This window comes from Polypterus senegalus, chromosome 4 (assembly GCF_016835505.1).
Source record: "Polypterus senegalus isolate Bchr_013 chromosome 4, ASM1683550v1, whole genome shotgun sequence".
NCBI lineage: Eukaryota > Metazoa > Chordata > Cladistia > Polypteriformes > Polypteridae > Polypterus > Polypterus senegalus.
In genome coordinates, this window is record NC_053157.1 from 19,170,792 (window position 1) to 19,184,606 (window position 13,815).

Consider the following 13,815-nt stretch of genomic DNA (forward strand, 5'->3'; position numbering starts at 1 on the left):
AAAATCGGAATTTGATAAGTCAATGTCCAATTCAGCAAGAATATACAAAAATAAATAATATATACACAGAGTATTTTACTTTGCGCCTTCACCTTGCTCTCTTGCCCAATGTCGCGGCCACGTCGGGATTTGACGTCGAGGCAGCGAGTCTAACGGTCCTCCAAGCAAAGAGGGTCTACCTGTAACTTAACGGTGAGATTTACAGCAGCGCTTACAGCTTTTTGTCACTCTCTGTCCCCTAATGTTGACTTTAGTCGGCATCCGCCCAAAACCCTGTCAGTCGACAAAAGTCGACATCCGCCCTAAAAGAGTTACCATCATTCTGGACCAAAATTGTTAAGTGCCTTTCAGACAGCCTTGGTGTCACAATCCCTCCTGACCCATTAACAGCTGTGTTTGGTGTTCCTCCAGATGGGCTTAAAGTGGAGAAGGACAAACAAAATGTAATTGCATTCACTACACTTCTGGCACGCAGACTTATTTTGCTAAACTGGAAGAATCCTAACTCTCCTCTTTTAAGTCAGTGGGAAACCGATGTTTTATACTATTTGAAATTGGAAAAAAATCAAATGTTCAGTTAGAGGATCTTTATAGAATTTTTTCAAAACCTGGCAGGATCTAATCAATAATATTTTAGAATAAGCTCTTAATGCACCGAGGAAGCAATTATCTCCACTTTTCTTTTTCTTGTCCATTCAACTCTATTGCCCCTTTAAACTCATCAATTTAGGTATGTTTACAAGCCTTAAGTTTTACTCCGTTGGCCATGCTATCTCTCTCAGGGGTGGGGGGGCGACTTGTTTTCAATCCTATTTTTTTGTAAAAATTGATCTGTTTGTATGGAATGAGTACAATAAAATTAATTTAAAAAAAAAAAAAAGAAAATGACCATTTTGAACAAGGAAAGACACAGTGTGGTGCCAGTTGGGTCACGCCATTTAATCTGATGTTTGTCTACACTGAACAAAACAAGTACTCCATGGTGCAAAAATGAAAACAATAAGGAAATTCAAAGAATCCAGACTTCATGGCTTCAACAGATCAGAGGTTTGGTAGAGTGGGTCTTGGATTTGGAGCTCCGTTCTCAGGCAAGTTCTGGGACCAAATGAAGGCACCTTCTTCCAGGGATGTCCAGGTCTTATAGGGCTCCGCCTGGAAGGGACAGAGTCAGTTGCCCTCACTGAGCACCTTCTGTGCACCGAGTATGAGAGAAGAGACAATACCATTAGTGACACCGACCACCCACTTGCCTCCTCAACAGCATATTACAAGGCCTCTGATGAGCCCGGAAGGTGATCCTCTGACATGCATGCATAACACTAATGATGAGCAAAACCCTCTGATTCTCTTTACCTCAGGTTTGGCAAAATCCTGGAAATGTTCAGGAACTTTGCCAAGCTGAGTGAAATGCTATGAAGTCAATGGAAAAGAAGAAACTAAACTAGCTTTAAGTAAATCATAATGGTGCAGTGGTCTTTTTAGTGTGCCTGAGGGCTTGGGAAGCATCTGCAAACTATGCTGGACTGATTACTGTGGCCACACTGAGATTAAATTAATAGAATTAAATACCTGACCATTAAAAAGTCTTGCAGACAGTGATAAAAGGAGCAGGAAGCATGAATTCACTGAGGCTTGGTCCCCATGGATTCCATAGCAGGTATTCACCTCTTTTTCTGTTTGTTTTTTTTTTCCCCTATGAGCGATTTGCTTCCTCCCTGCCATTGCTACCAAATAAGCATATCTATAAAGCATGTGGATTCTTCACTCCTTATTGTTGGAAATAAGTGCGCAGTACTCTGGGTAATATTATCACAGGTCACATACAAGTCCATGAAAAAACCTTTCAGACACAAATACACAGACACATTTCCAGTTTCCTTCTGCATGACCATTTTGTGTTTAAAAATATTCACAAGTTTTCTGCTCATTTTTAGCTTACAGGTAAAACAGTTCTTATTTAATCGATACTGGAAGAAAAATTTCATCCAGTATAGTGATTGATCTGAGATACCGCATACTACTATGATCAGCTTTATATAGTTGGAGAAGCTGTCCCATCATCCGCTCTGTAATGTCACACTGGTCCTGAGGTGTCGGTAAAAAAAAAAAAAAGTTTATCTGTGTATTTTAAGGAAAATATTCAGTGAATAAAGTTACAGGCAAACATTGCAAATGCGATGCAAAAATTGCTTTGGTGAATTTCTTTGACCAACACTAAAAATTACTTTAAATCCATAAACTCCGTTTCAATTTGAATTCTCTGATGTTTAAAACCTCAAGTTCAAACTAAAGCAGCTCATCAAACATTTGAGAAAAAATGTAAATGATATTGAAATCAGATTAACTTTTTCAAAACAACTTGCAAAGCATCAAAGAGAGCTTGGTATATCTTCTGGGTTAAGTTGCTGCTCTTTTGTGGTGATGTTGGCACGCTGTAGTCAACAAGGATCTGGAAAGACAGAAACTAAGGTGGGGTGTGACTTCTTGGACCAGAGAAACAAAGACTTATCAATGTGAGTTAGGAGACTTGCATGTTGATGCAGATAACTCCGCACTTCTTTGATTTATCTTAATGAGAAAGTATACTTTCTTGCAGTAAAAGGCTCCTGTAAAAGAGAAAACACTGCCTCTCCCATCACACTGTGTTCTGTGTTCAGAAGCATTGCTTAAGAATGGCTTGAAATCACTTCAGTTTTTTTTTGTTTGGTGCTTCCTCACTCACCAACACAAGAAAACCCCCTCAAATTATATACGAGGTGAGACACAAAAATAACCGGATTGATTAAAACAAAAATATTTATTGATGAATTACAGCATTCTAAACATTGTCACCTTCTATATACTCCATCCATCCATACATTATCCAACCCGCTATATCCCAACAACAGGGTCACGGGGGTCTGCCGGAGCCAATCCCAGCCAATACAGGGCGCAAGGCAGGAAACAAATCCTGGGCAGGGCACCAGCCCACCGCAGCAGTTACAAGATGGATTGAGGAAACTGCAGAGAATGTGATACTACAGCTAAAAGGCATGGTGGAAAATGTCGACTTTTTCCCCTTGGCCTTGGATGAGAGCTGTGATGTTCATAACACCACATAGCAGCTGATTTTTGTGAAAGGAGTAATGAAGGACTTTGAAATGACAGAAGAACTGGCTTCTATGCAGTTTGTGAACCGTAAAGGATTTATTTTTTGAAGTCAGTATGTGCATGCAAAAGTTAGGACTGCAGTGGGAAGAGTTAGTTGGTGTGACAACTGATGGTTCTCCGAATTTGACATGCAAACATTTTGGACGTTTAAAAAGAATGCACAAAAAAGTGGCTGAGAATAACCCAGCCCAAAATTGGAGGACCTACATGCAGATTAACATCATACCCAGGACAAAGCAATTGCAGGTTAAGGGCCTTGCTCAAGGGCCCAGCGGAGTAGAGTCACTTCCGGCATTTAAGGGATTCAAACTAGCAACCTTCTGATTACCAGCACAGATCCCTAGCCTCAGAGCCACCACTCCACCTCATGTGGTTGATGTTGTAATAAACAGTGTCAACTTCCTCAGGGCTAGGGCATTAAATCACAGACCATTTGTTACACTGTTGGAGGAACATGAGACAGATCACACTGACCTGGGGCACCACACAGCTTTGAGGTGGCTAAGCTTGGGCAAAAGTGCTCAAAGAGGTCTGAGATCTGAAATCAGAGATTTAGGAGTTTTTGTCAAATGAAGGGAAAACCCATCCCTGATCTAGGCAGCTCTGTCAGATTTAACATTTGCTGTGGGTCTGACTGCATTTATGAATGAACTGAATACAAAATTGCAAGGCAAATGTCAATTTGCAGATGATATGCACAGCCTATTCAAGGCCTTCATGACGGACCTGTCGCTTCTCTCTCAACAAGTAGAGAGGAAGACATTGACAAACCTTCCCACACTGAGAAGGAGGAATCTGTCTGCTGATCAGCTTAAAAAATATGCAGCCATGTTCTATGCACTGCAGGGTGAGCTTTCCTGGAAACTTGAAGACTTTAAAGCAGTGGAAACTGAAATGGTCACCATCTCTTCTCCATCTCCTGGACAGTGTCCCCAGTGAGGTGCAACTTGAACTTATAGACTTGCAGTCTGATGCATTGCTGACAGAACACTTCAAGTCTGTGTCATTACTCTCAAAAAGAAGCATTTCCCACACTTGATAAAACTAGTTCAGAGAATGCTTGCCCTCTTTGGATCAACATACATAATGTGAACAGACATTCTCAGCAATGAAATTCAACAAATTCAGGTACAGATCTTCTCTCAGTGATGACCATCTGTCTGCTGTACTGTGAATAGCAATATCAGCAATTACAGCTAACTTCAGTGCACTAGTTGAAGCTCATCAGAGATTTAATTCTTCCCACTAAGCTGTCAAAGGTACAAAGATAGTAAAATAACCTTAACAGTGATTAATGTAGTAAAACATATTTCTTATTTTGTTGTTTTTTTTTTTTGTTTTACACAATCAGGAATTGTAGGTTGTGTTAGAAAGCATGCTGTAGTGTGCGTATGTTCCTTGGTTCAGTAAATCTCGCAAAACCTGTGAATATGTGGTTTACAGTATATCAATTTTATTATGGAGAATATAAGAAATATAACATGTTTACCATAATTTAAAAATTGGCAGAATGTATTGTGTCCTACTCCACTAGCTGGTTTTCTTATGTGGCCCCCATAAAAAATAGTTGTCCACCCCTGCTCTAGAGGGATACATGGGGTCAAAGTTACTCCTTTTCACAAAACTTTGAAACAAATGAGGATAAATAATATAAGCATGTGGAGTCTCTTTTTATGCTATTTCGAGGATGCTGATCACACATTTTAATATTTCAGATATTTGTCAAAACTATTCTTGTTTATTATTCACTTCTACCTCAGAATATAAATCATTACATTTCTTATGAACACATTGAATTAGGGTGTCTTACACTAACTCAGACTTTGTATGTTATTTGGCTGGTGAAAATGAAAAAGAAATGATAACAAAAGATGTGCACGATTAATGAATTTAAAGACTGATATTATTATTTTTTTCAATGTACAGGAAGTATTTGAAAGAGGAATGGAGCTTCATGCTAAAATAACAATATTCAGTGAAGGTTGCCATGGACATTTGGCAAAGCAGCTATATAAAAAGTTCAACTTGAGAGAGAACTGTGATCCTCAAACATACGCAATAGGACTGAAAGAGGTAAATAACCTTATAAAGTACCATTACAATTTATCATTTAATGATGTTCATGATTTGAGCCCACTAAGCTTGCACAGTTTTGCCTACCAAGTTGTTGAGATGCGACTGTGACCCTCCAGATGTCTACTTTCTCCTGGAATGCTGCTGACTGCTTCTGTCATCAACTGTCCCTATCCTAATTATAAAGGACTTTATAGTCTCCTGAATTGTTTATATCAAATTGAAATTGTTCTTGTTTATTATTGGTTTAATGTAGTTATGGTTTTTGTGCATGCTATAAGGTTTTTTGGACTATATAGTTTTAACTTTGTGCATGTATACTAAGAGTCTGTACTTAACAAAGAGTGCTACACAAAAATCAATTCTTATCACCTTATCTAGTACAGTTGGATTTCCAGTTGTTTTTTCGTCTTAACAAATATAATCAATTAATAAGGTTAAACTAGTCATGTGATAAATAATACCCCAGTTTTGATTATGTATTCTTTTATAATATATAGCTATTGGATGTTGAGACTTTTAATTCCCATTCATTGGTTCTGAAGTTCTCCCTTTTCTACTCAGCTTTGGATTGTGGATGAGAAGAAATGGAAACCTGGCAAAATAGAACACACAGTTGGCTGGCCTCTGGACAGACATTCTTATGGGGGATCATTTATGTATCATTTAAATGAAGGAGAACCATTGGTGGCCATTGGCTTTGTCGTAAGACCACTTTTATATTTATTAATTTATATTGTAATATTAAAAATGTTTTCTCAAATATAGTTAGTTTCATCTCAGTGACCATGAACTTCTTCTTATGTATTTTCGCCCCAAAAAGGCCTTACTTATGTCCTACATTACATAAGCTATTTGAGATTACAGAAACAATATGATAAATATGTTTTAAGTTTCAAGGGGGAAAAATTATATAGTTTTCAAATCACATTAATATAAATCATTAATAATAAATGTATTATTAAAACAAATACACTAAAAACTAATTTTTATATATTTCCAAAATCTATATTTAAGCGGTAATTCTAAAAACTTTCCAAACAGGCCTGAACATGTCTGTCAGTAGTAGGAGTTGCTAATAAATGAGTTTCATTTATAACAGTTAAATAATACCTTGTTTTGACACACTTGAAAATTCGGGCAAAATGTATGTTTATATTAAAGGTGCGAAAGAGAATCTTTTCATTAAAGAATTACTCCACCCTAAAAATATTTTTCTTATATGTTATTTACCCAATGTAGCTTGTAGTAATGGTCAAGAAAATTTTTTAATCTCATGTCTTCATGCAGAATGGAGAGAAAAAGATTTATGACGTAACAGAATCCCAAGGTGACCAGTGCTGTGAATATCAAATGATATGAGAAACGTCCATGGAAGAAAGAGAACAAACCTCACGTTACTCATATTGCAAAATCCATGTGTCTGTTATCAGTGGTATGCTCAGAACATGCAAAACTGATGCATTTTTTGCTATAATATTTTTAAATAAATACTTCTGGAAAATTCAGCACACATCTTACACAGAACATGCATTCCAATATTACTTTGCTTCCAGAATGAAGACAGGACTCTTGACCAATGCATTAGGGAGAAAAATAAAATTAGGTTTAACTACTGGAGGCACACATAACTCTAGAAGTACATGCTTCATAGTTAACATTTATTGAATATAATTAACATACGGTTTCCAGAGTTAGCATATTTTTAGATTTTTTTTCCAAGTAATGCCTTGGCCTATTAGAAATAAATTAAAGAATTTGATTTAATCAACCTTTATTTTAAAATAGTCAGTTGCAAAAACCTGAAAACTCACCTGCATTGCTATATTCCTCTTATATTTTTCTTCAAGGTTGGCCTGGATTATCAGAACCCATACCTGAGTCCATTCCGAGAATTTCAAAGGTGGAAACATCATCCAGCAATAGTTCCAACTCTGGAAGGAGGTCACAGAATTGCATATGGAGCTAGAGCTCTAAATGAAGGTGGTTTCCAGGTATATTTTTTTTTTCATGCCAGCAGTTTATTGCCTTCTGATAGTTTTTTCCATTAATTTTAAGAATGTACTTATTCTAGAGTTTCAGTTAGTACAAGACAGTTCTGGCAGCATCAATTGCAAGACATGTAACCAGTCCAAGACGAGGCACCAGTACATCACAGGGCACCATTCAGTGCAATTTTAGACTTAAAAACTCAAAAGTACCCCATATGAGAAGGACCTGGGAGTCATAGTGCAGTAACCACTATCCAAATCAAGACAGTGGACAAAAGAGGTCAAGAAAGCTAATAGGATGTTAGATTGTACACCATAATGTGTGGAATACAAGTAAAGGGGAAGGTTATGATTAAGTTATATGATGCACTGGTGAAGCCTCAGCTGGAGTACTGTGTTCAGTTTTGGTCTCCATACTATAAAAAGGACATAGCAGCTCTAGAGAAAGTTCAGAAGAGTGTGATTAGGCTGATTCCATGATTGAGAGCTATAGGCTATGAGGAGACACTAAAACAGCTGAAACATTTCCATGTAAAAGAATGAAGATTAAGAGGGGGCAAAATTAGTAGGAGTTCGGGGACCTTCAGATCTCAATGTTATTTTGGACGATCTCGGGGGATAGGATGAACAAGTAGTTGGCACTGAATGGCCTGTTATCATCACAGTTTTTCTAATGTTCAGTCATTCACAGAGTCACACTCACCTGTACGAGACCAATTTAGAGTCACTTGTCAGCCAAGCCTGAACTTCCTTAGGATTTTGGAAGAAACTAGGCTCCCTGCAGAAAACCAGCAACAAATTTTTTGTTATATAAAAGTTAGGCTGGAAAATTCCATCTTTGAAACTTTTTTTTTTTCCAGTCAATTCCCCGGCTTACTTTTCCTGGTGGCTTATTAGTCGGATGCAGTCCTGGTTTCATGAATGTCCCTAAAATTAAAGGGACTCACACCGCCATTAAGAGTGGTATGTTAGCAGCTGAAACTATCTTCCAGAAAATTACTGACGAGAATTTCCATTCAGAAACAGCAGGTAAATATTTCTTATGTGTCTTTGAATGTTTCTCATGCAAAGTTTTATGTGTAGCAAATGAATTGTCAACAATTGCATACTACTATCTACCTCACTGATGTCCTTTCCTCACAACAGACTTTAATTAAAATGTCAGTAGCGATGATAAAAACATGTTGTATTCCTATTATGATCCCTTAGATTTGGTGTTAATGTTCACTAGTCACTTCTGAGGGGTTTGGGGGCATATAAGCTCGCCAAAACAGACTGTTAAACCTGTTCACTCTCAAAATCTGTATTGTCCCTAGGTCTGGGCTATAAAACAATAAAGATAATTATCGTAAAATAACATTTCCTCAGAAGAAACATAAGTAATGGTCAATAGAATGTCAATATAACTGAATTCCATGTTTTGACAGAGAACACGAAAAACCAATTATAATGAGAGTAGCGTCATGCCGAACCAATTGTGGCTGGAATAGAGTTACTGCCACACCATGTTAGGTTGACACACACAGCACAGAGCTGACATCAGTCAGGCAGTCATTGTTCAACCCACTATATCCTAACAGTGGGTCACGGGGGTCTGCTGGAGCCAATCCCAGCAAGCTCGGTGTAAGGCAGGAACAAATATCGGGCAGGACGCCAGCCCACCGCAGGGCACAAACACACCAAGCACACACTAGGGACAATTTAGGATCACCAATGCACCTAACCTGCATGTCTTTGGACAGTGGGAGGAAACCGGAGTACCCAGAAGAAACCCACGCCGACACAGGGGGAACATGCAAACTCCACGCAGGGAGGACCCGGGAAGCGAATCCGGGTCTCTTAAACGCAAGACAGCAGCGCTACCACTACGCCACCTTGCCGCTTGAGCTGGCAGAAGCACATTTGCTAATTTTTGGGTTGCAGCAGCCGCATATGTCAGGAGTGGAAGCGAGATAAAGGAGAAAATAACAACAGAAAATGTTAACGATGACTCAAAAAAAGTTAGCGTTACCAAAGAAGACACCCCAGTGGACACATCTCAAGGCCCAAAAGGCGAGGATATTGCTGAAAAGAAAGGTCCATGGAATTCAGTAGGGTGGAAATACTCTGGCTATTTAAAGTCCCACAAGAAGCACAGTATTGTGCACTGCAAATTGTGTCGAAAGCATGTTGCCACTACTGATCTTCTGTGCCATCTGAGCAGTGCCAACCTTTAGAGCACACACAGTGCAAGACTTTACAGTCCCAGACCCAAGCAAGTGCTGCGCTGACGGGGATTTCTTGTGCCTTTCTTTTTTTTATTTTTTGCCTTGGTGCCGAAGGTGACCACAATTGAGTGACTGTGTCATATACATAGGAAAGGATACAATATAGAGGTAGTTTTTTGAGATTTTAGTTTGTATTACTACCTATTTTATTTATTTGGAATTGACTATAGAATTAACATTGTTCTCCTGTAAAACGTGGAAGCTTTAAGATTTTAGTTTTAGATTTAGGATTTTAGAATTAAGATTTTATTTTATTTACTTGGAGTTGACCAACAAATTTAGGGTGAAAAAACGTGAAAGCTTTTGACTGGTCAAAACGGAGTTTTTTATTTCAAATTCCCTATTTTATTTATTTGGAATTAACCAAAGAATTTAGTTGTGCATTTTGTTTGTGTTCTCCTGTAACACTTGAAGCTTTCAACTGGTCAGAATTAAGATTTTAGTTTATTATACAGTATATACCTATTTTATTTATTTAAAATACAGTTGTATAATGTTATACAGTACATTTGTCATGATCAGCTTCTGACAGAAAATAAATAATATTTAAACCAACATTAACCTCATGATATCTTCACAACTCCCTCAAGGAACTTTTAAGCTTGACAGAAATAGTGGTTTGATTTCTATTGTGATATATATCGATATAACTTATCTTTCTTTAATGATGGATTATGTGGGCATAACAGAGGAAGGAAGCCATGACAAGACCTTCGGGAGTGGGGTCTCGATGTGTAGAGTCTGCCATTTCCGTTGCTGCGTTGGAAGGATTTTCCAGCTCAGATGACGTTATCTCCCATCCGTCCGTCAGCTTCAAAGGTGTGCCGGGCAATGTTCCAAGGCTTTATACTCTTTCTTCATGTGCAGGCCCACACTTTGGTGAATCATAACATTCCAAACAAGGCAAAGAGGATACAGTTTCGTGCTGAGTTTAACACACAGAAATAGTATACAATGGTCATCAGTCTGACTGCCCATTTCGCAGTTGCCCCTAACTTATCTTGTCATAAAATGCTTATATGGTGAACTCCTATGTGCCAAATCTGGCTTTGTGTTAGCTGTACATGTGAGTGTAAAAAAAAAAAAAGATTTATAAAATATTTTTGTACAGAGCACAGTGACAGATTAAACATATGCACTTATTACAAAATGGTGAAACAAGTTGGACACCTCAATTCAGCATTCTGACTCCCTCTTAAGAAGCGTTTGAAGACCCTCCTGTTTGGTGAAGTTTCACAGTATCTAACTGTTATTAGCAGTTAAGTTTTCGGAGCCAAGGAAGTAACATTCACTTGTATTTTGTTCTGAGCTATTTACTAGTGCTGATCAATTTTGTACCCTTGTCCTGTAACATTTGTTCCCAAACAGTTCTCCAGACTGATGTTACTCAATTATGTTGACCACTTTTGCACAGTCTTCTAAGCAAATATATGTAAAGAGGAATATGTGTCAGCATGCAAGTTGATATACAGTAAATTGCTGGCTATATTCTGCCATCAAGTTGAATACAAACACACTCTTCTTGCAATGCAGTAAAAGTTTCATGGAACATCTTTGAGTCCAGGGGTCCTCCCTATAGAATTCATTTACTCAGAATAATGTATTTTCATCTTGTACATTTCTTGCCTCAATAATGATAGTTAACTATCTGTATAATAATAACATGACAAAGAATCATTTCTCACAATTCTAAAATTACATTTGATATTTTTATTTAGGAATGCATGTCCCTGAATATGAGGAGAACTTAAAAAAGTCCTGGATTTGGAAGGAGCTGTATGCTGTTAGAAACATAAGGCCCTCTTGTCATACAGCTTTGGGAGTTTACGGGGGAATGATTTACACAGGAATATTTTATTGGTTACTCAGAGGCAAAGAGCCATGGACCTTGAAACATAAAGGTAAGGTGTAATTGTTGTGAATAAAGTTTAATTTGTGAGTGCTACACAAGTGGATGGCAGAATTACAAGTAGTTGCAGAAACTGGTAGGAATGTTACAGATTGTGTTAGTGCAGTAAAGAGGACTCTGCCAGGGGACACGAGAGAATGGCACAGAAGTAACTACATAGTGGGGGAGTATCAGCAAGGCAAATGGGGACAGAGATTAGAAATCATCCCCATAGCCAATGGCAGGCAGCATGGTCGTCCAGTAAAATTTATTTGGGCCTATGCTGAATTTTACAAAGAAAGGGCCATCTTGGGGCCACCAGGAGTGTGTCAAGCTTTACAAGGTAAGGGGTGCTCAGATACAGGACCTCTAAAAAGTATTCATCCTTTGGAACAGATTTTCAGGCACTGAAACTAATTTAACAGGAATCCAAAGAATTTTCAGTGACTTGGATATTTTCTTGTCTTTGCCCCTAATTTGTGCTTTTCATTCCCTTTTTCATGGAGTTGCTTGGAGTGTCTTTTGTCTTCCTGGCGTAGGTTAGCCCACAAGTTGGCCCTTCCACATATAAGGGCATCTATACTATAATCAACTGAGACCACTGAACTAATTCAGGGACTACTTCTAAAACCAACCGGCTACACCAGTGATGATTTAGAGGTGTCATATTAAAGGGGATGAATACTTATGCAGTCAATTATTTTATATTTTTGATCAATTTAGACCACTTTGCAGAGATCCGTTTCCATTTTGATACTAAAAATTATTTTTTGTTGAACAGTGCAGAAAAAAATCAAAACCATATCAACTGTGATTCAGTGTTGTATAAGAATAAAATGTGAAAACTTCCAAGGGGGGTGAATACTTTTTCTAGGCAATGTTCCTGAGGCCACAGGTTTTCCAGTGGTTTCATAGGGGTGTGACAACATGTTACATCGAGAGTAGCACATTTGGTGAAGAGAGACCATTGGGATGTACTGTAGAGCGTGAAAAGGGAATGCCAAGTGGACCAGTCACACCACCTGAGTGCCAAGGTTACAAACTTGTGTAGAAAGGCCCATAGAAGGCACATAAGAACTTAACAATTTGACAAATGAGAGGAGACTATTCAGTCCATCGGGCTCGTTAGATGGTAAGATTGATGTTTCCTTTGTTTATTTTGAACTTTGGAATCTCCTTTTGTCCATCCCTCCCTCCCTTTAGATTGATATACTGTATAATAACTTTTTGTAATATTTAGGTCATTGTAGTTTTCTGTTGTGAATGCCGACATTAAGGTCACTGCCCCTTGTTTGCACTATTTGAAAAATGTGTTGTGTTTACAAGTCCATCCATCCATCCATCCTCTTCCGCTTATCCGAGGTCGGGTCGCGGGGGCAGCAGCTTAAGCAGAGAGGCCCAGACTTCCCTCTCCCTGGCCACTTCTTCCAGCTCTTCCGGGAGAATCCCAAGGCGTTCCCAGGCCAGCCGGGAGACACAGTCCCTCCAGCGTGTCCTGGGTCTTCCCCGGGGCCTCCTCCCGGTTAGACGTGCCCGGAACACCTCACCAGGGAGGCGACCAGGAGGCATCCTGATCAGATGCCCGAGCCACCTCATCTGACTCCTCTCGATGCGGAGGAGCAGCGGCTCTACTCTGAGCCCCTCCCGGATGACTGAGATTCTCACCCTATCTTTAAGGGAAAGCCCAGACACCCTGCAAAGGAAACTCATTTCAGCCGCTTGTATTCGCGATCTCGTTCTTTCGGTCACTACCCATATCTCATGACCATAGGTGAGGGTAGGAACGTAGATCGACTGGTAAATTGAGAGCTTTGCCTTACGGCTCAGCTCCTTTTTCACCACGACAGACCGATGCAGAGCCTGCATCACTGCGGACGCTGCACCGATCAGCCTGTCGATCTCACGCTCCATTCTTCCCTCACTCGTGAACAAGACCCCGAGATACTTGAACTCCTCCACTTGGGGCAGGATCTCGCCCCCAACCCTGAGAGGGCACTCCACCCTTTTCCGGCTGAGGACCATGCTCTCGGATTTGGAGGTGCTGATTCTCATCCCAGCCGCTTCACACTCAGCTGCGAACCGATCCAGAGAGAGCTGAAGATCACGGCCTGATGAAGCAAACAGGACAACATCATCTGCAAAAAGCAGTGACCCAATCCTGAGTCCACCAAACCGGACCCCTTCAACACCCTGGCTGCGCCTAGAAATTCTGTCCATAAAAGTTATGAACAGAATCGGTGACAAAGGGCAGCCCTGGCGGAGTCCAACTCTCACTGGAAACGGGCTCGACTTACTGCCGGCAATGCGGACCAAGCTCTGACACCGGTTGTACAGAGACCGAACAGCTCTTATCAGGGGGTCCGGTACCCCATACTCCCGAGCACCCCACAGGATTCCCCGAGGGACACGGTCGAATGCCTTTTCCAAGTCCACAAAACACATGTAG

At 39.7% G+C, this 13,815-nt stretch overlaps 1 protein-coding gene across 1 annotated transcript in view; it reads left to right on the forward strand.

Annotated features, from left to right (window-relative positions):
• The window catches only part of etfdh (electron transfer flavoprotein dehydrogenase), a 49,459-nt gene that overhangs the window by 27,755 nt on the left and 7,889 nt on the right, over positions 1–13,815 (forward strand). The window contains exons 7-11 of the mRNA XM_039750309.1: positions 5,077–5,223; positions 5,788–5,928; positions 7,074–7,217; positions 8,075–8,243; positions 11,200–11,382. Of these exons, the coding sequence (XP_039606243.1) occupies positions 5,077–5,223; positions 5,788–5,928; positions 7,074–7,217; positions 8,075–8,243; positions 11,200–11,382 (784 nt within the window). The remainder of the gene's footprint in view (positions 1–5,076; positions 5,224–5,787; positions 5,929–7,073; positions 7,218–8,074; positions 8,244–11,199; positions 11,383–13,815) is intronic.